Raw genomic sequence first — 27,468 nt, 5'->3', positions numbered from 1 at the left:
GTTTAATTTGTTTTATTACTAGATCATTCAGTCTCAGTACTTGTTCCAGTTAGAGAAAGGTTTTAAAAAGAAAACCCTACATTTACGGCCACTGTTCATGGCCATCAGGTAAGGTAGGGAATATCACATTAAATACTTACTCTTTTGAATACTTCCCTTTGTTTAAACTATTGCTTTATCCATTACTAGGTTATAAGTTATAACTGTACTAAAATAATACAGCACATTACACCCCAAGTGACACTAATACAAATTTCACTCACATGTTAAAAAAAGTAAAGAAAAAAAGCCAGTTTATGCTTAATTCCTGGTTTACACAGGATTATGTTCCTGTGGTTATAAATGCATCCTAACAAATCTGAGCAGTTTCATTGGATATTCACAATACATATCAAATTATTATTAAAAATATCAAAAAGGATATAAACAAAATAAGTAATGCAGCATTGTTTTAAGTTTGAAGACTGTTTATTAAAATGTCTAAATAATACCTCAACAGAAAAAATATGCACACATTTTCAAAACAAAAGCTACAATACAGTATTTAGAAGACCAAAAGGAAGAGCAGTTAGACAAAATAAACTTCAAACAATTCTTACACAACAACATCAGATATGCAGGTTAAAAAAAAATTCTTCTTAGAGCGTGCACTGTGATTATAAATGTGCTTTATATCAGAATGGCATTACTGTTCATTCACACAAAACACACACAGGTAGTTCTCATTGAAGGTCTTCCCTCCTTGCGCCTCTGTTTTCTAAATAAAGAACCAAACAGCCTTTGACAAACTATTGGTAATAAGCCCAATGAATGACTCAGTCAGATGAGCACAAATCACTCTTAAGGCAGTTATTCAGATTCATTATAAAAAATAGTTTGTAACTGCAGCATCATTACATAAGAAACCCCTTTTCTCTATTCAAAAGTGTCAGTAGTGCAATGTGCAGCATACTTATCATTTTCTTTAAACAATTCAAATTCTCTAATTTACATTGCTTTTAATTTCAGATATCAAATTTCTCCTCACAGATGCAATGCCCACTTTCATCGTAATCATCTTTGGTGACAACCAGATCCATGAAATCTGAACTTTCAGACAGCAGTTTTCCACCTTCCCATGAATGTGTGACAGGGCTGCAAGAAAGAACAACCACTTTTTGTGTTACTACTTCATTAAATACGTCACAGGAATTTCACAAGCGACTCATTTTCAGAGCAAAATTTTTAAGTCTGGCAAAATACACCTCTAACCGGTATGAGGGGAGAATTGCCAGGTCAAGAACTGAATGAACTCATTTTTGGTTAATTTAATTTTTCCTGATAATGTCACAAAGTATCATCAAGGGACAAAGCTTACATAGATTGTAGCAAGTAAGATCACGTGCCCTTATTTTCTCATTGGGATCTCCTAGTGAACCTTTCCTATCCCTCCAGTGCACTCATTTGCAGTAGGGAGGGAGGGTTCTTCCAGGAGCCATGAGTGAAACACTTTTTTGCACTTACTGATGAATGTTGCTCTGTACCTGCTTCCAGGCACTCTGTCATTAGGGCAATACCGCAAGAGAAAGGTAGGCAGCAACAGAACTATAAGCGTAGAATGCATGGAAGAATGTTTGGCCACAAAAATCAGGCAAAACAACCAGGTATGCAAGTTATTCACTTTGAAAATGTAAAATTTCCAGCTAATTTCTAAAACGAGTTCGTAATCCCACCGGATATTTCTGCTAATGACCTTTTCATGTAGTTGTTGTACACAAATACTTGCAAACATACTTATTATATGACAGAATAAATACAGCCTTGAAATCATCTTCATGTATTTTTGTGTTCGCATGTATTGTAGAGTTTATGAATGTAGGCTTAATTGCTATTCAATCTGTGTCAGAATAATCTCAATTTCCCTGTAAAACAAGTGAGGTAATAACCCCAATTCTGTGATAATTCACAGCTATTTATTCAAAAATAAAAGTAGTAGGACAATTTAAACTGTTCACAGGAGACACTTTGCAATACTGAAGAACTACTAACTGGATTTTTAAAACTGCTTAAAATAAAGGGAGAAAGTGAGATTTACAGACGAGGCTAACCGGATCCCATACCGGGGACATACTTCAGCCTAAGTGACTACTGTAAGCAGATAAAGTCAATTGCCCCTTCAATATAATAGGCATATAGAATACATACTATAACAGTGGTAAAAATGTGAATAAAATGTTTACAAAATATAGTTTAAAGGCTCAAAAATAATGCATTTTAAAATAAAGTACAAATGGTACATCTGCGACAAAACTTACTTCTCAGGTAGCAAAACTGATACATCGTAATCACATGGAGTAAGAGATCGGACATCAGCATAAACACGATCTCGAAATCCCGGTAACAGGGTATTGCCGCCAGTCAGAATGATGTTCTTGTAAAAATGTGGGTGCATCTCTGGTTTAAGAGAAATAACAGGTTTATTTTTTGAAGAAATAGGATATAAACATGCTGAAAGGAAATATTCAACAGAAATTATAATAATGCAGTTGGATGAGCACATCAACAAAATAACTTATTAAATTTTCTTTTGCAATTTCCACCATAGCCTCATAACTCGGAGATTCCTACACTCCTCCAATTATGGCCTTCTAAGCATCCCTAGTTTTCATTGCTTCACCATTCTTGGCTGTGCCTTTTGTTGAAGTCCCGAGTCCTGGAACACCCTCCCGAAGCATCTCCATTTCTCTATCCTCCTTTAAGACATTCTCAAAATTTACCTCTTTGCGCAAATCCTCTCCTAATCGCATCTATAAGCAGCTCAGTGTCAAAATTTGAATGATAATGCTTTCGTGAAGTACCTTAAGGCATTAAGCTGTTAGAAGGTATTAGCTAAACCCCAGCAGGTTTCACTGCTGCCTGAATGCAGATTAGAATTCAAGCAATATATATGCAAAAAAGTGAGATGAGACATGGTTTTCATTCCTGAAGTTACTCACCTTCAGGTAAACTTTGCACTGAATGAACGATTGCTTCTGGTATTCCCATTTCCTGAATACCAATGTCAGAAGGATGAAAGAGAATTTCAGGAACAGCAAATCTCTCATTAGTCAGACGCAGAATCTGTTCACTTGTCTTGTATTTCCCATTGAAAACCATTTCTTCCAGAGGCTTAATTTTTAAAAAATCCAAAGAAAATGATGTAATTAAAAATTCATATTTAAAATAAAGGAACATACGTAAACAAAGTCTCCTGTCTGGAAGTCTAAGAATATTAAAGGCGATTTGTCAACAACTAAATTGAAATTTGACCAAGTTCAACAAATGAGCAATAACTCAAGCATGTTACTGCAGTTAAAAAATGTGTTATTTAAATAATTAGCATTAAATATTGCAGACAACTGGATAATGCAAAGAATGAGGATGCAATGCAAGAAAACAACAGATAAAAGTATAAGAAGTGGAAGTAAAGTGTCAGTCAAAGCAAAAACTAATGTTCCACATTCAACTAATGCTGTTGACTATGAAGAAGCTCAATAAGTGTCTTCACATCAGGGAGGAGTGAATAAATTTTAATCTTGTACCTCCCAGATCCAGTATCACATCCTGAGTTATCACTGACCAGAAACTGAACTGAACTAGCCATGTATAATTGTGGTTCAAGATCAGGTCAGAAGCTAGGAATCCTGCAGCAAGTAACTGGTCTCCTGACTTCTCAAAGCCGACTCACTATCTACAAATGTGATAGAACGCTTTACCCTGACTTACCTGGACGGATGCAGCTCCAACACTTAAGAAGCCTGACACCATCCAGGAAAAAACAAAAACAGTCTACTTGATTGGCACCATATCCATAAACATTCACTCCTTTCCCGAGCAATGCTCAGTAGCAGCAGCGTGTGCCATCTACAAGATGCACAGCAGGAATTCACCAATGCTCTCTATGCAGCACAATTCAAATCCATGGCCATCATCTAGGACAAGGGCAGCATACATACGGAGATATCTATTGCAATTTCAACAACCCCCCCCAACCCCACCCCAACCAAACCACTCCCCATCCTGACTTGGAAGTACATCATTGTTCCTTCAGTGACAAAAGCAACACCATTGGCCAAAATTTCCTACCAACACCAAAAGAACTTCAGCAGTTCAAGAAGGCAGTTCACCATAATCTTCTCAAGAGTCACCAGGGAGAGGCCCAGCCAGCAACATACATATCCCATAACTCTATCTTAAAAATGTAGTTCCAAGTGGAACTTTATATATCACGATGGAAGATTTTCTTTCTAAATAAGGGTATGCACAGAAAGCTAGAGCTCAAGCTTCAACCTTTAGAGTTTCAGAAGTGGCTAGAGTCTGAATGTTTCCTTAAACATAATCCCGTGAGGTGTTTACCCCATTATTGTAAAAGCTGCAAGAAGGGAGAGTGTGGGAGATAGGCAGGCGAGGTAGGAGCTGCAGGGATCCTTTGGGTCAGAGGCACGAACTAACCGTATAATTTTGAATATCAGGGAAATTGATGCCTCCTCAAAAGGAGTAGAATAAGAATGAAAGCCTTAATACAGCAGGAGACTTAACTGCAAACAGAGGAGGAAGGAAAAGTAGAAGGAAGAGTAGAAATTCTACATTCAAAGGAATTTATAGAAGTTTTGGGAAAGGATGAGCAAATATTCTTAAAACAAATATCAAAACATTTATGTGCATGTAGAGAAGTACACTATATAAGATAACTCTTGACAGAAATGAATTCTGGCACTGAATTACTAGTTAAAGGCAATCCTAAAAGATGTTGGACAAATGCTGAAATCTCAGAATTGCCACACAGTTGTGTTAGACCCAGCTGCATCATTTGGTAGGTTAATGTCAAGAGTAAACTAGACACTAGTCTGTAAAAAGGGGAAAAATGAAATGAAAATAAAAGGAATTCCCGTTTCTGACTCACGCATACACATTTATTAGCAATTAACTCAGAGGGGATGAGTTGTGTGCATTGGAGGCTACGGATTGCAGAAGAATAGAAAATACAGCAGGAAGATTGATTAACCTATGGCTTGAAAAATTAAGATTACTTTATTTATTTTGAGTTTTCAAGATCAGAAATCTTGATTGAACAATATCCTTGTCTAGTTTCTCATCTAAAATTTCAAACATTTAAACTATATATTAAAGCCACCTTCTCGACTTCAGGCAACAGAATACCCATCTAGAGCTGTAAAAGTAATGGTAATCAGAGCAGATGGTCTATCTCTCAACTCAGCCCAAAACAGGGCTTTGCAGCTGTAGGGAGGATTTGTAAGCAAAGGCTTAAAAGGAAACCTAGTACTTAACATAATAATATCCTGATTGATGATGGCAAATTGCACAGTGGCTTTGTATTTGATTACCAGTCTGCACTGCATCCTGGAGAAGTTGCCCAGAGCATAATCATAAAAGATAATCTTACATCAAACAGTTTAGCTTTGCACCTCCAAAAAAAAAACTGATTTGTTCGTGAACACTATTCCAGGTCTATTATGTAACCATGGGAGTAAGGTGCATTTACAAGCCTAAAAAAGATCAAATTGCAATGCCTAGCTCAAGCGTTTCCCATAACAAAAATGTTTCAAACAAGTTACACCATTCTCCTAGTACCAGAGTACTGGCAAATTTTTGGTTTTCAGTGTGAATGAAGGCTTCCCAGCAGTTACAAATCAATCCACTACTTTTTAAAAAAATTTATATTACTAATCTAGGCAAAGTACAGCACACAATTCCAAACCTGCATTTGACATGAAACTTGGGAAGTACTGAGAGTTATGAGAGGGATAATGATCAATGTTAGGAGGCCACAGACTGAGGAACAGTCAGTCATGGAACCAATGACATTTAATGCAGCAACATGTGAAGTGGTATATTTTAGTATCAACAACAAGGAAAGGGAATTTAAAATAAATAGCGGAGTTATGGGATAGACAGACCCAAGAGTACGAGTGCATAAATTCTGACAGACAGGGTAGGTTGAGCTGAGTTAACTACATTGGCAGACAGGGCATTCCACGCGCTTACCACTCTCTGAGTAAAGAACCTGCCTCTGACATCTGTCTTAAATCTATCACCCCACAATTTGCAGCTATGCCCCCTTGTACAAGCCGATGTCATCATCCTTGGAAAAAGACTCTCACTGTCCACCCTGTCTAATCCTCTGATCATCCTGTATGTCTCTATTAAGTCCCCTGTTAGCCTTCTTCTCTCCAATGAGAACAGAGCCAAGTCCCTCAGTCTTTCCTCAAAAGACCTTCGCTCCAGAACAGGCAACATCCTGGTAAATCTCCTCTGCACCTTTTCCAATGCTTCCACATCCTTCCCATAATGGGGAGACCAGAACTGCACGCAATATTCCAAGTGAGGCCGCATTAGCGTTTTCTACAGTTGCAGCATGACGTCATGGCTCCGGAACTCAACCCCTCTACCAATAAAACCTAACACACCGTACGTCTTCTTAACAGCACTATCAACTTGGGTGGCAACTTTCAGGGATCTATGTACATGGACACCAAGATCCCTTTGCACATCCACACTACCAAGAATCTTTCCAATGACCCAGTACTCTGCCTTCCTATTATTCCTCCCAAAGTGACTCACCTCACATTTATCTGCATTGAACTCCATTTGCCACCTTTCAGCCCAATTCTGCAGTTTAGCTATTGGCAAAAACAAGGAAATGATGATGATGAACATTTATAAAAGTCTGGGTCAACCTCAATCTGAACGCTATATTTTAGGAAGGACATGAACAACCTAGCGAGTGCGCAGAATAGTTTATAAAATTATTTCAGGGAGTGAGAAGCTTCAGTGATGGGATAGATTGAATGTGTTTGGGTAATTTACAGTACTTTTGAGGTGTTCAAAATCACAGGGAATTTATTAGGCAAAATAGATAGGGAGATGTTCCCAACAATCAGAGAATATCAATTCAAACGGAGTGACAAAAGATCCAATTGTAATATTTGGATCTGGAATGCACTGAGTGAATGGTGCAGACAGATTCAATGATGAGAATGGAGTGCATCTTCCAAGAAGTGGCAAATACACTTGGATTATCATCCCACTACTATCTTTTGTTATCAGAAGAAGTTCCACATTTCTCACCAGCATCTCTCCTCCCAGCTCCTTAAGAAATGAGGAATGAATCCAAAATATGATTGAACTGTCATAGTGCAGGGCAGTTTGAAGAAATCAAACCACACCCTCCCACTTTTTTTGATGCCAGTTAAGGGTGCATTCTGTTAAGTTTTACATGTCCTTCATATTATTCACTCTCCAGCGACTGGTATTTCTTTGTTTAAGGTGAACACCTACCCGTAGGTAATGGCCTACTGGTATTGTTGCTGGACTGTCAATTCAGAGATCACAGCTTGCAGAATTTGAATTCAATAAATGTCTGGAATTAAGAGTCTAATGATGATCACAAATCCATTGCCAATTGTCAGGAAAAACCCATCTGTTTCACTGATGACCTTTAGGGAAGAAAACTGCCATCCTTACCTGGTCTGGCCTACATGTGACTGCAGACCCACAGCAATGTGGTTTACTTTTAACTGCCCTCTGGGCAACTGGAGATGGGCAATAAATGCTGCCTAGCTAGCGACACCCTCATCCCGTGAAAGAATAAAGAAAAAAATACAGCGTACCACGGAACTGTGATCATCCCCACTGACTCATCCCACCCTCCCTCCGACCCTCCAAACAACAATAGTAGTTCTACAGTAATCGGTACCACCTTGAACCACCACCTACCCCACCCCCACAACCGTAACAGTCCAGCACACTGCCAATGACATCAATCACCACACCTCAACTCCCCAACTCATTCCCCTGTATCAACATCCAAACCCTCACTCTACCCGATACTATTGTCCTCCTTCCCTTACCCCACGGGACTGGCTGGGAAGAAGGTGCACAATGACTGTAGTTCAGGTGGCTTCTGAGTAATGCTGCAAGTGTCAGAGTGTTTTTACGCTCGCACTAATTTACTTAAAGTTACACTGTTCGGCAAGCTTTAAAGCACTAATGAAAATCCCAACTGTGGGGTTCTGGCTGATCATGGAATAATCTAAGCAAGGTAAACCATTCAGACATTTAAACCTCCCACAGAAGTAAAACAAAACGTGCACATGTTGGGACTTCCCTAAGGTTCCAAGTTGCATCCAAATTGCAAGGTGAATTGGAAGCCTCTTCCTAAAATGCAACGACTAGGCAATGGTTTTTAAAACAGAATTGGATAAAGACTATGGGCAAAAGAAAAAGATTCTCTGGACCATGAAGTAAGATCAGAGGAACAGCAAAAGAGAAACATTTTTATTCTTTCCTGAGATACCAGCGGCACCAACAATATCAGCATGTGTTACCCATCCCTAATGACATTCTAATTGAGTGGCAGAAGACATCCAACTACATAACAGTGGATCTGGACTGACCAGGTTAGACAAATAAATACAGCAGGGAGAAATTTAAAAAGTTTTTAAAAAAAAACTTTAAGAATCTAAGAAATTTTAGATACTAAGACTCTAAGCATCTTGGGTGAAGCTTATACTTGTTAGAAAACATCAAGAACACAATGCAGATTTCTGATAAAACATCTGAAATTTAACCCTCACTAATCAAGATGTTAGTCTAAGTACAAGAACAATATATTACAAGCACTTTAATCAAAAGAAGGTAGCACCAATGCAGACAAACATCACTCATATCAAAAAAGTTAGATTGCTCAAGACCCCAAAAGGTGTTGCAGACAGCTATTCACGTAAGCGCTGTCAAATCTGTAGTGTGACAGGGTGTTAGTTCTCAATGTCAGTGTTCCTGTGTTGCAGTAGTATTGAGTCAGTACGAACAGCCCTTAATTTCCAAATTTAGTTTGTAAGACAAGGCTAAAGTAATTAGAAAAACTATGAAGTTGTTGAATAAAGTGCTAAGCTTTAATGTTTATATTACTAAATGGCTGCTGCCACATAGCAACATCCTGATGTCATTGATGTACATACAGCTGCAAAAATCACAAATTTAGACAAAATTACACTCAGACATCAATTTGAAGTTATTCAGGAACAGCGAACTGTACACACAGAACCTTGTCTGAACTTGTATGCTTTGAGTAATGCTGTCTCCAGGACTCCAATTGAAATATTGACACGTTAATTGCTTAGCTTTTTAAACTTGAGAGATTATATTACATTTCCTAGTTTACCTGCAGTAGCATCGATGAACAGTGGCATCGAGTGAATAATTCAGGTGAACAGTAGAACTATGTTGTGATGGAAACAAGTTGAGATGAAATGTCAAAGTTCAGTCTCTATGCGTATTGACAGCTAAAGAAAGTTATAATTCAGACGGCGTACCTTACAGAACCCCTTCTTGATTGTGCTGAAGTCTGGAAGCACGTAATCTCTCATAACAGTGTTTGCTTTACCTTTCAGCCTAGAATTTTTTTAAAAATTCAATTATTCTGATGCATTCAATAAAGTATTCTCATCTGATTTAATGAACGACATAAGGAATGTATTCACATTCCTAATTAGGGTATCAATGTCTCAATGTTAAGAACTTGCACGTTTCTCTTTTTCTCCAGCCAGGATCACCTGCATGGGAGGCTGTCTACAAACCATCAAACTCAAGCAGCTGGCACTTCTTGCCAACAAGAGTCTCACCCAGTTCACCTGGTTACAGTAATTCACAAATAAAGGCCTCTTAATTTCTTAATATGCATGACATTATCTTGTATAAGCAATAAACACACGAATCCAAAACTTTGAATAGTTAGCATTCTGCCTGTTAAAACTAACAGTGAAGAAAAACTTTTAAATAGTTTGCCTCTGCTAAAGTATCTTAAAAGTTGATCTCCCCCATCCTGCCTCCCATACAGACATTCAGTGATGACACTCCCACTTCTCCATCAGAAGGGGATGACTGTATCAGAGAACAGGGTTTCAACACTAGTTAGTGGCATTCCTAAAGGATTGATAATGTAGCATTTACAAATGTTTATGCATTTACATTGGTGGGTACCCAGCAGCTGAAATTTTTTTTTGCTCATGGTTTTGTGCCAACAGCTGGTCTATGCCAAGTTCTCATTAGGCAGTTCTAATGAGAACCATGAGGCAAAGTGAAAAGCTGTAGAACTGAGCAGTATTTTGACTTAACTCAAGTTATAAATCCAGCGCATTTACTTACTGTGCTATTTCCATGTCTTTGTAGAAGTCTTGAGAAACGTAACATACATCCTCCTTCACTTGGTTAATAACATGCGTCTCATCCATTACATGCAACTGTCTAAAGAGACAGATCTCAATCAACACATTTTTGGTACATTTGCACAACTTATTTACCCCATTTGAATTAAATATAAAAATATGAATAGATCATCAATATAACAACAAGGAGAAATATTTTTGGGATTGAGTACCAATCCAAATTATTCATTTAGCATATTGATAAGTAGTTTGATAGTGTGCTAAATCACAAGAGTAAGTGATATCACATACATTTGATGATAACTGTCAGAAACAGATGTCCTATTAAAATGTCAAGTTACATTTGCCACCTTTTAATGCCATGATCCCCACAAAGACCATAACTTTTTTAAAAACTTAAAATCCCCAGTCACTAATTTAAAGGAATTGTGTAAATTCTCATGTTTTAAAACTTTTACTGTTAGAAACTAAAAGCAACACTGAATATACAGTGCTTCAAAACATTTCAATGAATACTGTACAAAAACAATTCCCAAATTAACATTCAAAACAAAAACAAAATCCTGCAATTATACCTTAATTTGTCCTTTAAGTGGACACCCCTTTTCTCTCAGATTCAGTATAAATTATTTCAGCCTTCCTTTTCTTGCCAGATAACTTCTAATCCTCATGCTGACTTGCATGTTGTAGTTAGCCTGTTGATTGCTTCCTCTCGCCAAACGTAAGTGACAGTTCCCGCTTTGCTTAAAAGTTTGCAACTTTGATCTCTTCAATAGGAATATTCTTGTGTGATAAACCAAAGAGACCTGTCACCCCTAACCCTCTCTTCTGGATTCTTATAGACCGAAAGGGTTGGTGAATTTCAGTGACACTTGTTAAGAAGTTCCCCCTGCAACCTAATTCTACAATGGCCGTGGGCTCTTCCATAGAAGCTCTAAGACACAAATTGCACGGACCTTTATCTGGGTATAAGTGCTTAGTGGCTTTGCTTTAGGTTTGCAACAGAACACTCCTGAAATTTAGTGAGCAGTTAAAAGTGTAATGATTTATAAAATTAAGTGTTCCTAACAACTCTCTGGGACTTGGAGATCCACAATCAATCAATTCACAACAGCACAGCTGTCCCTGGTCACCGTTTTCCAGGTTGTGAATAACTTGCACTTTCTTCAAAGCAAAACAAACTTGGACTACCTTTACTCTTCAACAACCAGTCACCTATGATCCATTTACTCCATTTTACCCTAAATTACAAGAGACAGACCAAAAATATAATAATCAAATAAAATCTTAAATTTGTAACAACAATCTACCTGTCTGCAAAGCTTAATATCCTTCGATCGGACTCTTCTTGTTTTTGGTTTCAACATTTTCTCCTGGAAGAATTCTTCAGTCCACACTTAAAATTCTAACTACAGAATCTGCCCTAGATTCCTACAAGTTGTTAAGATGCTTAGAGTGGTGTAATGGTAATATCACTAAATTAGTATCCAAAGGCCCAGATTAATGCTCTCAAGCCATGGATTTAAATTCCATCACAGCAACTGATTTAATTTAAATTAATAAAGCTAGTCTCACTCAATAACTCACTCAAAACTCTCGGTTTTTATAAATCCCACCTAGTTCACTAATACGGTGGACTCTTAACTGCACCCTGTAATTGTCTAGCAAACTATTAAATTGACAGCAATTACAGATGGGCAAGAAGTGCTACCATTTCCAACAATGGCCATATGCCATAAAAAAAGAATAAAATCAAACTAAATCAGTTTAAAGGCAACTGGGCTGACATCAAGGAACCCTCAAAAAAAAAAGTCATGCAGCCGTGACTAAGAATTTCAAGGTTGTTTTTAATTACAAATGTAACTGTTGTTGTGAAAAATGTAATGTGACTGATCTGTCATTATGTATTTTAATATATTCAGTTAATTCATGAAATTCTCAACTATTGCCAAAAGTCTGAGCTAATACTTGCCCAGGCTGGTGACACTGAACAGAGTTATGATTAAACTGCCCGAGAAAGGTGCAATGGAAACATGCAACTCCTACTCTGTTCATTTTCGGATTAGTTTTATAATAAAGCTAAGGGACAAATTTCAAAATCTTTATTCAGATAAAACTCATCTTACTTTAAAAAATAAAAAGACTCAAAATTATTTTTCAGGTTATTCCTCATCAGTGCCGGTAGAATAAGGGATCCCTTATGCTGCCAAAACTCAAGGACCCTCATTCCAGTTCTGTCAAATGTCAAGAATGCCAAAAGGTACAGCTACCCTCAGCGCATATCCCATAAATGTCACCACTTTCTCTCCACTGTACTGTTAAATATTAGATACCCAACTGTATATCTCAAACACACAATAAACTATCTTTATCTGTATTCCATGTTTTAAGAACAGAATGGATAAAATTTAAATGCACCGATAGATGTTAATACACAGGACATGACCGCAAAAACAGTAGCTAGTGTCTTCATGCTATAAATGTGTAATTATTATACAACAGAAAATCTTTTGACCAATAAACATCACAGGAGATCTACTAGCACAGTTTAAAATCTTCTATTTCCACATTCTTCTTGTATTGCTGTTAAAAATGTTTATGGTGGAGCTGGAAGAAAATTGGACATTGCAGTTATATCCATTTGCCAGTAATAGTACTCAAGGACCTGGGTTTTGTCATCTGTTCCCTTGCCTACACAAGTGAGTAATTCCTTTGCTGTAGCTAATGCTACTTCACAAATTGCTATATCTTTTTAAATATACAGAATTAATGACTTTTTATAGAGACTGAATTACATTGGAGTACTCTAAACCATCTATCATCTCTCCGGCCACCTGATCTTCACTTCCACGTTTAATGGTATGACAGATTGAAAAGCTTACTACCAAGGTACTTTTAGATAAAAGATTGAAGTTTGGGTTGAAACTCAGTGTGCAGAAATCTAAAGGGATAGCAGCCAGAGGGCAGAAGGGATTACTAAGCTTCAGACATAAGTGGCTTCAAGTCAAAGGTCACAGTTCTGCATCAAATAGTTTGGAGGCACAGCTGGATAGCTCGCTTTACAGTGAGGCAGCATCCCAAACCTACTTGAGTCAGGAGTAAATTATATAGTTACAAAGAGGTGCAATGTAATAAAGACATTTCATTTATTTGATTTTTTTCATGCTGTTGCATTGTTTCCAAGGAGGGATCACCAGGTCTCTTCAAGGTTGCATGGTCTAAACGATTTAAACAAACCCACACTACACTCAATTTACGAGTGTGTATATCCAGAAGTCTACTTGAGGCAAATTACTTTGCTGTACACTACAAATCACTGGTGCCTCTCCAAAACCAGAAAAACCATTAAAGAATAACTGGCTTCCTTTCTCTTATCTCAAGTGCAATGTACCTGTCAAAACAAAATTAAAGGTCACAAAGTCTAACTATAGAATAAAACTCAACCTCTGGTCAATTAGAATGTAATTAGCTTTGGTGAGGAAACATTATGGATTGCATATGCCACCAGTTACCATTTTTTAAAAAGTTAACTTGAACAAATATTACCAGATTTCAGTTTCATGTTAACGAAAGAATAGTTTCACCCGAGTAGAATAATTGGGATTCTCAGTTCAGAACTGCAGTTTCATCCTGATAGTGGGGCAGTTTGTTGGGCTTGCAGAATCTCCAGGTCGTGACAGCTTGTAGAAGTGTCTTGTTTGTCAGAACTGAAAAGATACTTAAGCTTTCAGCCTGAGCCTGAACCTAAACCTCCTTTCAATTCTATCGGAACTGGAAAGAAGGATTAAAGCTGCTTTAGCGGGCCATGGAAGGAAATGGGAAAGAGTCAGTTAACTAAGAATCTAAGAGTTACAATAGAAGAGCTACTTCACTGCCACTGAGCATCTGTGAAGGACTCTGTTGGCAAACAGACTTAAACTTTGTTTTGCTCTTTATGTTAAGTTTTTTTCTCAATTTAACCTTATATATACACACACACACATATATAGCTCTGTTTTTCTTTCTTTTGTGTAATAAATGTGTCATTTTGTTAAAGAACATAACAGCCTTGTGTGATTATATTCAGAAAGTAACCACCTGATAATCACCTGCAGAAATATACCCTATGATCTATCAAAGTACGTTTCCTTCTGGTATATGACTTATCCAGTATTTTCATCAACTGGGATCAAAACACAAGACTTTGGTGAAGGAGGAGGAAATGTAACCACAAGAAGGGATTAAAACGAACATGGATGCAGCACTGGGCAGGCTATCTTTCTGTACTTAGAAGCTGACCAAGCAACACTAGGTCAATCAGTTTAAATTCAGTAGTTGGAAAATGTCTAGAAACAATAATTTGGGACAAAACTAAATAGTGACATGAACAAACTCCAGTTTTAATAATAATTCCATGCTGGCTCACCTCAAGGGCACGTCAACAGGTCAATGCCTGTCATCTCCACTTTAACTAACATACTGGATATTTTTGAAAAGGTGACTGAAGGTTGATCAGGATAATATGTGGTGTACACTGCATAAGCAGGGTTCTAGGGAGATTGAAGGAAATGGCTAAAGTGGGACCATTTAAAAAGCAATTGCAGATATGATGGCCTAAATGGCCTTCTGCTGCACAATTAAAGGGTCAAAGTCATAAAGCATACAAACAGTACCTTCAGTCCAATTCATCCGTGTCAACCAAACATTTCTATCTGACCTAGTCTGACTTTCCAGCATTTGGTCCACATACCTTTAAACTCTGCCTTTCGTGTACAGTACTGTTACAAGGTTGGGTAAAGTAATCGTGAACTGGAAGGGAGGAAGCTAAAATATGTGATTCCTTTAAGTGATTTGTGCTTTGTACTAGAAATTTAAAAAATAAAACTTTATGTCTGTGAGCAACAGCTGAAGTTGCCAGTACAGTGAGCCTCAAAAAGTGAAACAAGTGTATCAAAAAAAGCCTTACAGGCGGCAGGCAAAACAGCAGTCTTGTTTTGATATTGTGACAAGTTTAAATTTGGCTAATTAATTTAAAACCAAACTGAGTGATTCAAAGATAATAAAATGTGAGGCTGGATGAGCACAGCAGGAGCACAAAAGCTGACGTTTTGGGCCTAGACCCTTCATCAGACAGGGGGATGGGGAGATGGAACTCGAATAAATAGGGACAGAGGGGGAGGCGGACCGAAGATGGAGAGTAAAGAAGATAGGTGGAGAGAGTATAGGTGGGGAGGTAGGGAGGGGATAGGTCAGTCCAGGGAAGACGGACAGGTCAAGGAGGTGGGATGAGGTTAGTAGGTAGATGGGGGTGCGGCTTGGGGTGGGAGGAAGGGATGGGTGAGAGGAAGAACCGGTTAGGGAGGCGGAGGCAGAGACAGGTTTTGGGATGCAGTGGGTTGGGGGGGGGGGGGGGGGGGAGAGAAGCTGGGCTGGTTGTGTGGCGCAGTGGGGGGAGGGGACGAACTGGGCTGGTTTAGGGATGCAGTAGGGGAAGGGGAGATTTTGAAACTGGTGAAGTCCACATTGATACCATATGGCTGCAGGGTTCCCAGGCGGAATATGAGTTGCTGTTCCTGCAACCTTCGGGTGGCATCATTGTGGCAGTGCAGGAGGCCCATGATGGACATGTCATCAAGAGAATGGGAGGGGGAGTGGAAATGGTTTGCGACTGGGAGGTGCAGTTGTTTGTTGCGAACTGAGCAGAGGTGTTCTGCAAAGCGGTCCCCAAGCCTCCGCTTGGTTTCCCCAATGTAGAGGAAGCCGCACCGGGTACAGTGGATGCAGTTTCCCACATTGGCAGATGTGCAGGTGAACCTCTGCTTAATGTGGAAAGCCATCTTTGGGCCTGGGATAGGGGTGAGCGAGGAGGTGTGGGGACAAGTGTAACTCCTCCTCCCACCCACCCTCCTGCAAAAATTCCATCCCCTATTCCCAATTCCTCCGCCTCCGCCCCCACGATAAGACATTCCACTCCCGCACATCCCAGATGTCCAAAGTTCTTTAAGGACCGCAACTTTCCCCCCACAGTGATCGAGAACGCCCTTGACCGCGTCTCCCGTATTTCCCGCAACACATTCCTCACACCCCGCCCCCGCCACAACCGCCCTAAGAGGATCCCCCTCGTTCTCACACACCACCCTACCAACCTCCGGATACAACGCATCATCCTCCGACACTTCCGCCATTTACAATCCGACCCCACCACCCAAGACATTTTTCCATCCCCACCCCTGTCTGCTTTCCAGAGAGACCACTCTCTCCGTGACTCCCTTGTTCGCTCCACACTGCCCTCCAACCCCACCACACCCGGCACCTTCCCCTGCAACCGCAGGAAATGCTACACTTGTCCCCACACCTCCTCCCTCACCCCTATCCCAGGCCCCAAGATGACATTCCACATTAAGCAGAGGTTCACCTGCACATCTGCCAATGTGGTATACTGCATCCACTGTACCCGGTGCGGCTTCCTCTACATTGGGGAAACCAAGCGGAGGCTTGGGGACCGCTTTGCAGAACACCTCCGCTCAGTTCGCAACAAACAACTGCACCTCCCAGTCGCAAACCATTTCCACTCCCCCTCCCATTCTCTAGATGACATGTCCATCATGGGCCTCCTGCACTGCCACAATGATGCCACCCGAAGGTTGCAGGAACAGCAACTCATATTCCACCTGGGAACCCTGCAGCCATATGGTATCAATGTGGACTTCACCAGTTTCAAAATCTCCCCTTCCCCTACTGCATCCCTAAACCAGCCCAGTTCGTCCCCTCCCCCCACTGCGCCACACAACCAGCCCAGCTCTTCCCCCGCCACCCACTGCATCCCAAAACCAGTCCAACCTGTCTCTGCCTCCCTAACCGGTTCTTCCTCTCACCCATCCCTTCCTCCCACCCCAAGCCACACCCCCATCTACCTACTAACCTCATCCCACCTCCTTGACCTGTCCGTCTTCCCTGGACTGACCTATCCCCTCCCTACCTCCCCACCTATACTCTCTCCACCTATCTTCTTTACTCTCCATCTTCGGTCCTCCTCCCCCTCTGTCCCTATTTATTCCAGTTCCCTCTCCCCATCCCCCTCTCTGATGAAGGGTCTAGGCCCAAAACGTCAGCTTTTGTGCTCCCGAGATGCTGCTTGGCCTGCTGTGCTCATCCAGCCTCACATTTTATTATCTTGGAATTCTCCAGCATCTGCAGTTCCCATTATCTCTGAGTGATTCAAAGCCAATTGAATTTAAAGTTGAGGTGCTGACAATCTGAAAGCAATCATGCTAGAAGAATGTGATTATGTCATTACAGGTATACAAGACAAGGGCATTTGGGGAAAAAAAAAATCGGAGAGCGCCAACTGCCATCTGAAAGACATAAGTGCCACCTGCCAGAGGTAACATCATTAAGCTCTCAGAGAAAGCCCATCTAATTAATCAAAAGTACCGCAGTATTTTATGCTTAAAGTCCTCACTGAAGAAATTATAGGGAAAAAACTTCCCTGACAGCAGAATTAACAGAAGAAAGGCGTTTTGTGAAGAAACTGGAAAAGACAAAATATTCCAGAAGACAGTCTGTGCGAATTTGCAGAGATTAGGGAATAATTTATTGCTTATTAATTGGGTTTATATTAGTGGGGCTGGTCTTTATTTACACAGCATTCCAGCAGAATTTAGACCGGATAGCAATTAGTTAGTAGTTTTTTTTGGGGGGAGGGTGGGGGAAGAGTGAATTGTCGGTTTGTTAGTAATTTTGTTAATTTGTTCGTTGTTGGGTTAAATAAATAAAAATTGTTTCTTGTTACTTTCTTTTAAGCACTCTTAATAGATTATGAGGAGAAAGGTGAGTTTCTCGAAGTGTTTAGGGGGTAATTATTAGAGGGGAAACCCCTACTCCTTTCATTACAGACCAGGGCTTGTGTTTTAGTTTAATTATCAGAGGGGTCTAATCAATCCCCATCGTAACAGTACCATCCAGTTGCATTTGCAATGCTGTAATTTTACTCACTTCCTCTGGCAGTTCATTCCTTACGCACACAGCACTCTGCATGAAAAAGTTACCCTCAGGTTTTTTTTTAAAATCATTCCCCTCTCACCTTAAATCTATGCCCTCTAGTTTTGGACTCCACGTGATTCTTCATAGGCCATTCCTCAGATTCAAGGATGACTTGCTTCCACTCTACAGTGATGAGGGCTTCTGAGATGTTTAATACATCCAATATGAGATCTGCAGACTTTGCCTTATAGGGGGGAGATTTGGTTGATCACAAGTCAAGGTCTCCCACAGGTCTGCAGGGAAATTGGATCGTTTCCAGGATGCGACGAGAATATCCCTTCAGCGTTCCTGCTATTTTCCTGGAGGGTTTCCTGCCTTGACAGAGTTCTGACTCTGGTATCAAGCATACGAACATCATGTCTTGAGAGTATTGCTGGTTTTGATTTATTGGCACTTCAGTTCTGGGTATATGTTGACTTAGGAAAGGATACTATTAGGTCACCTTATTTGGATCTTTCAAAGGTACCAATGATGTTTATAGGAAGGCAAATTCACAACTGCCTAGTAAACCATGACCTTAGTTTCATGTTTAAGATCCTGATGTTAAAATACACTTTTCCTCAGTTGGCTGGAGGCTGAGTTGGCCAATTGGAGGTGGCAACAAATTTTGTTATGTCGGGTTGCCTTCTTTGAGAGAGGTCTCTCAAGGGAACTTCCTCTTGACGAAGGCAGGCTTCATCCCTTAAGCGAAGCATAAAAAACATTTTATTTGGCCGTTAGCACACTGCTCTTTATGGGAGTTTGCTGTGCGCAAATTGATTGCTGCATTTCCTAAATTACAACAGTAATTATACTGCAAAAATACCTTGCTGGCTTTAAAACATGGAGGTAACTGGTGATAATGAAAATCACTATGTAATGCAAGTTGTTCTTTCTTTAATTATTTGTATATTTTTCCTTCTTTACTTGATATCTCCTGCAATACTATGCTCCTGAAGCAGAACATTTTGCTTTTGTTCATGACATGATCAATAACAATATTGCTCCAGTAGTGGCTGTCAAAAATTACATTTTTGAGCATGATTTATCGGAAATTTATGCAAAAGGTACTTTTGTAAATATTTAAATACATTTTAAAATATAGTGCACAATTAGTTATGTTTAGAATCTATTTAAAAAAAATTCCAATTTGTTGTTCATCCATCAAAATGCTAAACACAGCATGGACCATATTTTGAATCAACTGTTTAAAAAAAAACATTTGCCAAACATGAAACTTGGCGTGCATGGAACTTGGCGTCAAAAAGTCCACGTTTTCTAAAATAAGAAAATTATTTCATAACTAACAGAAGAGTTTTGTGTTTCACCCAAAAAATCGTATTCTGGGTTTTTTTTTAAGTTTTAATATGTCAGTTTGGAGGTTTTCAGGGCTTACCAAGAACATGACTTGACACGTTTAAAAGCACATCCAGCATTGCAGTTAATCACAACTCGTTTGGAAAACTACATAACTTCTTTGCCTTTCTGGATAACCTGCGCAAGCTAAGCTCCCATGTGCAGCCAGATCATGCATTACAAACCATTCAAGGTAAACTCTTGTCAAACTGAAAACTCAACCCAGATCACTCCGGTTGATCACTTCCCAATAGTCGACCTTAGCAATGAACTAGGGAAAACTGTCTCTCGCACTGTTAGCGATAGACGAGGAATGGCATAGTGAATCATCCTCTTAAATCATCAGCTTTTACTTCAGTCGCAAGTTAGAGATGACCTAATAAAGCATTCAGAAATAAAAAGGAGTGTACATTTCAATGAATGGCCAAACTGCACACAGAGAAGCATTCATGTGAAAAAGCGATTGGGCCATTTACAGGCATGCTAGGTAGGCACATGAGGGAGAAAATAATCAAAAAATATGTCTATAGGGTCAAAGAGGAATGGAAAAGGCCCTCTCCATGGAACATTAAACACTAATCAAGACATGTTGGACAAAATCGTCTGCTTCTGTGTTTCAGACTCTTTGGAATAAAGCACCTTAAAAACTGAAACCAAGCTATGGCTTTGAAAGAGGACCAGGCACGAATAAACTAAGTTACTATGCCAAGAATAGGATCAGCGCATCAAGTTTCACATCACCACAAGGGAGGCTATTTGTAAACCAAAGGTGTGCAAAATTCAATTTGCCGCCTTTCTTATTCAATGGATGGCGGAACGTCTTACATAATCAGTTTAATTACTTACTGAATCACAACATACTTGACATTTTCAATTACTTATACTCATGATTATCCCTTTTTAAGATTAGCACAAATCTTCTAAACAGTCTGACACATTAAGTCTCTATTCAGCTATCCATAATAAACCTTTCACAACTTAGCTTGGTATGCTCTGAATAACTGAAAAGTAATTTTCCCTTAAACATCTGCATTCCTCCAAAACAAACCTAGGCAGACTTCTGTAAATATGGTTAGCAAAATAGCACAATATTTTGGAGATTAATAAGTTTCACATGCTATTTAAGTAAACTATTTTGATAGCATTAGTTTTTGCAGGTATTTTGAAAGGAACCAATCCTCCACACAAAAAAAAAATCAGAGAACACCCCCTTCACTGCAGCTGTACAAAACTCTGGTGTGGCTGCACTTGGAGTATTGCGTACAGTTCTGGTCACCGCATTATGAGGAGGATGTGGTCGCTTTGGAAAGGGTGCAGAGGAGATTTACTAGGATATTGCCTGGTATGGAGGGAAGGTCTTACGAGGAAAGGCTGAGGGACTGGAGGCTGTTTTCGTTAGAGAGAAGGTTGAGAGGCGACTTAATTGAGACATATAAAATAATCAGAGGGTTAGAAAGGGTGGATAGGGAGAGCCTTTTTCCTAGGATGGTGACGGCAAGCACAAGGGGGCATAGCTTTAAATTGAGGAGTGAAAGATATAGGACAGATGTCAGAGGTGATTTCTTTACTCAGAGAGTAGTAAGGGAATGGAACACTTTGCCTGCAACGGTAGGAGATTCGCCAACTTTAGGTACATTTAAGTCATCATTGGACAACCATATGAACGTACATGGAATAGTGTAGGTTAGATGGGCTTGAGATCGGTATGACAGGTCGGCACAACATCGAGGGCCGAAGGGCCTGTACTGTGCTGTTATGTTCTATGTTCAATACACACTCACTCACTATAACTCTTTTCAAATTTAGTAATAAGTGTGAAAGCCATACCTGTAGGATATTATTTCCTTTAGATGGTTAGAAAGTAGTTTCCCTCCTACATTAACCCTAAGGAGAAAAGAATACAACTAAATTATTTTGGGTTTTCCTTAGGCAGTAATCTATCCAACACATCCATTTTCAGTCACTCCACTACTAAAGCTCAGTAGCAGCAATTTGTACAATCTGCAAGACTCATTGCAGAAATTCACCTAATATTCAAATAGATAATGTTGGAATTCAACTAACCAAAAGCAGGTATCTTACCAACATACAGTACTAGCGATTCCTTGTTCAATTCAGCAATATGGTGCTACGGCTTGCCAGGTGGACGACAGACATCAAAGAATTCCCAGCCACAATTGACAAAGGTTAATGGCATCGCAAAGCAAGAATTTATCTCAGTAGTAGCCCACGAAAATGCAAATATTCTCTTTTATTTATATATTTAGCAGGAATAGCACCAGCAATGACAATGCTAAAATTGTCCCCTCCTACACTTCTACTGACACTTCAAGTTCCATCAATAAGGCAGAATGTTACATCAATCACAAATACGTTCTGATTCATTGAGTGACGTGCTGGATTAAAGTCTGAATAAACTGGCCTTAGTTTCAATCTCTCAGTAGTTAGAAAATAACTTTGAAGTCAGCACAATCCCAGAGGACTCACTAACCTCTCTCTTCTTACTCCTGAGAAGATATACAATAGTTACAGTGCATTTTGTTAAATACCTGAGATACCAATTAATATAGAAACAAAATATTTCATATTGCATAATAAGTTTCAAAGTGTTGATTTTACCAAAATTTTAAAGATGTCATTCAGGTTTACCTGCAAATACCTTCATTCATCTTTTTTCCCTTACAGTAAGGAACAACATGTGTGAAAGAGTAACCGCTATCCACCACGAGACAGCAGAGTTCAGATTTATTTTCTTCAAAATACTTGTAAGCACTGAGAGACCCAGCTGAAAAACACATTCAAAATATTGAAATCAAATTGCTAGTTTTTAAATTATATCAAGTAATCTGAGACTAATTGAGTCTGTTAGAAAAAATAATCAAGTATAAATGGTCACCATTTGTTCTGTAGACTGCTTGAAACTGGTATTCCTCAAATAAGATTTCATTCATTGATTCTTGAATGGAGTTAAAATTGAAATACGGCTCAGTGATAATTATATTGGTTTCAGGAAAGTCCACCTGCAAAGACATTTTAAGGTATTTAATTACAGTCTGACAAATCTCTATTGGCTGTTCAAATCACGTGAAGAACACTCTCTGACATTAGCTCTGATCTACACATTTGGAAACCTGTCAAGCATGGGAGGGAAAAATACTATTGTAACACAACGCTGTTATAGTGACCACTAATGCAGTCATCTTTAGTACGTCTCTTGATGTCATGTGTACAACAGAAAAACTAGGCACCAATACATGAATACAGCTGTGGAAAACAGTTTTATATGTTTGGTTCTCTGTTATGAAACTATTGTAGTGCTGTATCCATATAACTAGATATTTAAAGAGATTTATAACGAGCTTGAAAAAGAAATCTCAAGATCGCACCCTACCTCTCCAATAGACTTCACCGATATTTATAATTTATGTTTATGTATTCCCCTTCATAACTGCATGATATCAATTACTTACTTTTGAAGTTTAGACACTTCAGATCAAAGTAAACATCTGTATTGTTCTTAACATACAATAATAATTGGACTGTGCATCAAGAACAGACAGATGCATGGTGTGTTAAGGGATGAATAAAATAACAGCTATATTAAAATTACTTTGCTCAGCAAAAATACAAACATTCAGGGACTTTGGAAAGGAGAAATGAGATCTAGTGGCATGAGGTATTCTGAGGGGCAGAGTGGTGACTGCAGATGAGGACAAGACAATACTTGAGAAGAATATAGTGTCCAATATCAGTATGTCACACATCATCCTCCCTCATTGTTAATAGTTTCTCTGCAACATTTTATAATTACTTTTCATTGGTTCAAAATCATCCCTTTCCTACTACTCCTTTCTTGCTAAGGTCCTACAGCTTTACAACCCTACAAGAATTTTGCATTTCTCTAACATTGCTCTCTTGCGCATCCTTCATTCATTTCACCCACCACTGATAGCCTACCATGAGCCTTAACTGTCAGGTTCTCTCTGTTTAAATCTATCTTCCTTTCCACCTTTCCTTTGAAAGTACCACTGCCCAAGTTTTAAGTCCCTAAATACTAATAGTTCTTTTGGGTTGGTGACAAGTTTTGCCTGACTCAGGCTCCTGTGAAACACCTTGGGAAATGTTCCTAGATTAAAGGCAGGTTACTGTTGCTCGTTCAGGGCCGTATGTTTGAGGTGTAGTTGGATCTGAAGGAACACAAAGATACTTATGCTTGGCAGAATAGCAACCAGTTATTAGATACGACAACTGAATTCAAGAATGTAGTCAAGCAAGAGACCTTTACATTTGAAAAATGGAATCTGAGATCCACCAGAGCACTCACTGATATTGACTGTCACTTGAAGAATCAGAAGTTAGGTTCACAAAGTAAGAATCACCACAATCTGACCAAGCACCTACCTTGTACATTTCTTTGCCAAACAGGTGATCCCATACTTGCCTCTGTACATCCCAGTTGACCAAGTAGCCCTTATAGTGAGAAATCATAGGATAATATAATGTAAACTCTGCATGCAGTGATTAAAAAAAAGCATTTCTGAACGCTGAAATCAGAAGTTGCCTTTTCATACTTAAACATTTTACACAATCCAATATGGTCACTAATATAGTTGGGTTGTAATTTTATCCAGATCAAAGACAGAATAAAAGGAGGTAAATAAACATTGATAAAACATGTAAACATAAAACAGTGACAACCGAAAGGAAGGTCTCTGGCTTATTAAGAACGTGCCAAACTCTCTGCAGGGACAACTTTACTAATCACAATTTTCTTCTCTTTGCACATAAATCATAAAATGCCTAAGGTGCAGATAGAGGATATTCAGCCCATCAAGTCTGTCGTCGAAATAGCATAGCACTCATGACCCAGTGAATCCCTGTAAACCCACATTTACCTTGACTAATCCAACTAGCCTGAACAGCTTTGGAAATTAAGGATAATTCAGCATGGCCAATCAATCTACCCTGCACAGCTTTAGACCATCAGAGGAAACTGCAGCACCCAGATGAAATCCATAATGACATGAGAAGTTGCAAACTGCACACAGACAGTCCCAAAAAGAATGGGAGGAGGTCTGATGGCGTATGAATCGATTAGGGTGAAGAGCTTCTTCCTATGTGCACATTCAATATGTTAAATAAAAAAGACCACAACAGCAGTTTTCATTAAATTCACCATTTTCATGAAATTCATCATTTCAGTAAATTGAATTTTCACTCATTCAGGTTCAGTCTGCCTGAACGAAGGGCCTCGGAACATTGTCTGCCAATGCTTCAACCTGACCAGAGATAATGGGAACTGCAGATGCTGGAGATTCCAAGATAATAAAATGTGAGGCTGGATGAACACAGCAGGCCAAGCAGCATCTCAGGAGCACAAAAGCTGACGTTTTGGGCCTAGACCCTTCAGAGAGGGGGATGGGGAGAGAGGGGGAGGCGGACTGAAGATGGATAGATAAGAAGATAGGAGAGTATAGGTGGGGAGGTAGGGAGGGGATAGGTCAGTCTGGGGAGGATGGACAGGTCAAGGAGGCAGGATGAGGTTAATAGGTAGGAAATGGAGGTGCGGCTTGAGGTGGGGGAGGGGATAGGTGAGAGGAAGAACAGGTTAGGGGGCAGGGATGAGCTGGGCTGGTTTTGGGATGCAGTGGGGGGAGGGGACAAGCTGGGCTTGCAGTGGGGGGAGGGGACGAGCTGGCTTCCTCTACATCGGGGAAACCTAGTGGAGGCTTGGGGAACACTTTTCAGAACACCTCTGCTTGGTTCGCAATAAACAATTACACCTCCCACACGCGAACCATTTTTAACTCCCCCTTCCATTTCTTAGACGACATATCCATCATGGGCCTCCTGCAGTGCCTCAATGATGCCAGCCGAAGGTTGCAGGAACAACAACTCATATTCCGCTTGGGAACCCTGCAGCCCAATGGTATCAATGTGGACTTCACAAGCTTCAAAATCTCCCCTTCCCCCACTACATCCCAAAACCAGCCCAGCTCGTCCCCTCTCCCCGCTGCATCCCAAAACCAGCCCAGCCTGTCCCCGCCTCCCTAACCTGTTCTTCCTCTCATCTATCCCCTCCTCCCACCTCAAGCCGCACCTCCATTTCCTACCTACTAACCTCATCCCGCCTCTTTGACCTGTCCGTCCTCCCCAGACTGACCTATCCCCTCCCTACCTCCCCACTTATCTTCTTTTCTCTCCATCTTCGGTCCACCTCCCCCTCTCCGATGAAGGGTCTAGGCCCAGAACGTCAGCGTTTGTGCTCCTGAGATGCTGCTTGGCCTGCTGTGTTCATCCAGCTTCACGCTTTGTTATCTCAGTTTTCTTGGCAGTTAACTTCAGTGCTGGTTTCGAATTCCCATCCAGTCCCATGGCCCAGGGCAAGTAGTAAGTCCCAAGTTGACCGAAGCCAGAGCAGGAATTAAACCTGCAATCTGTTGTCAAATATTCACCATCTAGGTCCCATTTTTGATGTAGCATTAGGCATTTGGAAATTAAAATGTAAAAAAGTTTCAGACTGTTCTAAGTGTACCTTTGCTTTTCAGGGGGCTCAACTTTAAGGATTCCATGTGCTGTGTGTATACAATATTATGACTCTACCTGCTAATTAATCTGTTGCTTTTCCAAGTTACAGACAGAAAATTTGGTTTGCTGCAATGTCTGCTTTTTAACTAATGTTTTTTTCTTGTTTTAAATATAATAACCCACAGAATCAATCAATCCCTGATGACAGACTGCATATTAGACTGTTAGCACTACCTTAGCGAACTGAAATTTACATGCCTAAATTCTGAAGTTGTTTTACCACACTCCACAATATCCAGACCAATGTACTCTACCCAGTTACTAGTGCTAGATTTCTATCCGAGTCCACTAAAACTGTACAACATTGGAGAAGGGAACTTACTCACTGCAGTTCCAGTAGGACCACCCGCCCCTTCCCAGGTTCATCCTCATTCAGGCACAGAGGTACACAAAGCTGCAGCAACTTGACTGCAAACTTACACATTAACAATCCCACCTCAGGGCAGTATAATCAGGCCAGGCACTCACCTTCTGGAAGGGGAGAATGTAATACAGGCCGGAGGGATCCTTGATCTCATCAATCTGGTTGGAGGTGAAGGTTTTGAGACGAGCAGTCCTGGACCGGAACTGGCAGTTGGGCAAAACACTACCGAAGGAGAAGGGAGAAGAGAGAAGAGAGAAGAGATCAGAGTAGTTTGGGCCTTTCAGCAGAGGGGAGTCCTGGAGTTAGGGTCGCTGTTCCCCCCCCACTTTCACTCACTCACTCCGACTCTGACCTTCACTATCACCCATACTCTTGATCTCAAATCCTCCACCATCACACCCCACCTTCAGAGCGTACCTCACTGTCACCATTACCTCTTCCTCAATCTGACTCTCACCCTCGTCCCTACCCTGCCCTAACCTAACCTCATCCTCACCCACACTACTCACCGTCACCTCACTATCATCCCCACTCTCACCCCCAATCCTACCAACATGTTCACTCCCGACTTTCATCCCCATCCTCACTGTCACCCCTACCTCATCCTCACCTCCATCCTCAATTTTAATCTGACTCTCACCCTCATCCCTACCCTAACCTAACCTCATCCTCACCCACACTACTCACCGTCACCTCACTATCATCCCCACTCTCATCCTCACCCACACTACGCACCGTCACCTCACTATCATCCCCACTCTCACCCTCACCCTCAGCCCTACCAACATGTTCACTCCCGGCTCTCATCCCCACCGTCACCACCACTACCCATCCCTCACCTCACTCGCTTGTCACTGAAGCCAATCTTCGCTGTACTTGCGCCATTATCCAACACCAAGGTCTCCATTACCGCCCCTTCGCTCAACCAAACACCTCACTCTCACCGTCCAACCA

The 27,468-nt window shown here is 40.3% G+C and overlaps 1 protein-coding gene across 1 annotated transcript; it reads right to left on the bottom strand.

The window, feature by feature from the left end:
- Positions 1 to 495: 495 nt before the first annotated feature.
- Positions 496 to 27,468, bottom strand: actr6 (actin related protein 6). Its single transcript, XM_048554682.2, has 11 exons — positions 27,354 to 27,468; positions 26,619 to 26,736; positions 23,964 to 24,032; positions 22,459 to 22,582; positions 22,212 to 22,347; positions 21,390 to 21,446; positions 10,186 to 10,284; positions 9,354 to 9,432; positions 2,976 to 3,147; positions 2,295 to 2,433; positions 496 to 1,134 (listed from the first exon to the last, which is right to left on the bottom strand). The coding sequence occupies exons 1-11, from the start codon at positions 27,419 to 27,421 to the stop codon at positions 1,005 to 1,007; spliced, it is 1,191 nt and encodes a 396-aa protein (XP_048410639.1). The 5' UTR covers positions 27,422 to 27,468; the 3' UTR covers positions 496 to 1,004.

The sequence above is a fragment of the Stegostoma tigrinum genome, chromosome 25 (genome assembly GCF_030684315.1).
Source record: "Stegostoma tigrinum isolate sSteTig4 chromosome 25, sSteTig4.hap1, whole genome shotgun sequence".
Lineage (NCBI taxonomy): Eukaryota > Metazoa > Chordata > Chondrichthyes > Orectolobiformes > Stegostomatidae > Stegostoma > Stegostoma tigrinum.
The sequence above is the reverse complement of the archived record's forward strand: the minus strand, read 5'-3'. Positions and strand labels throughout refer to the sequence as shown.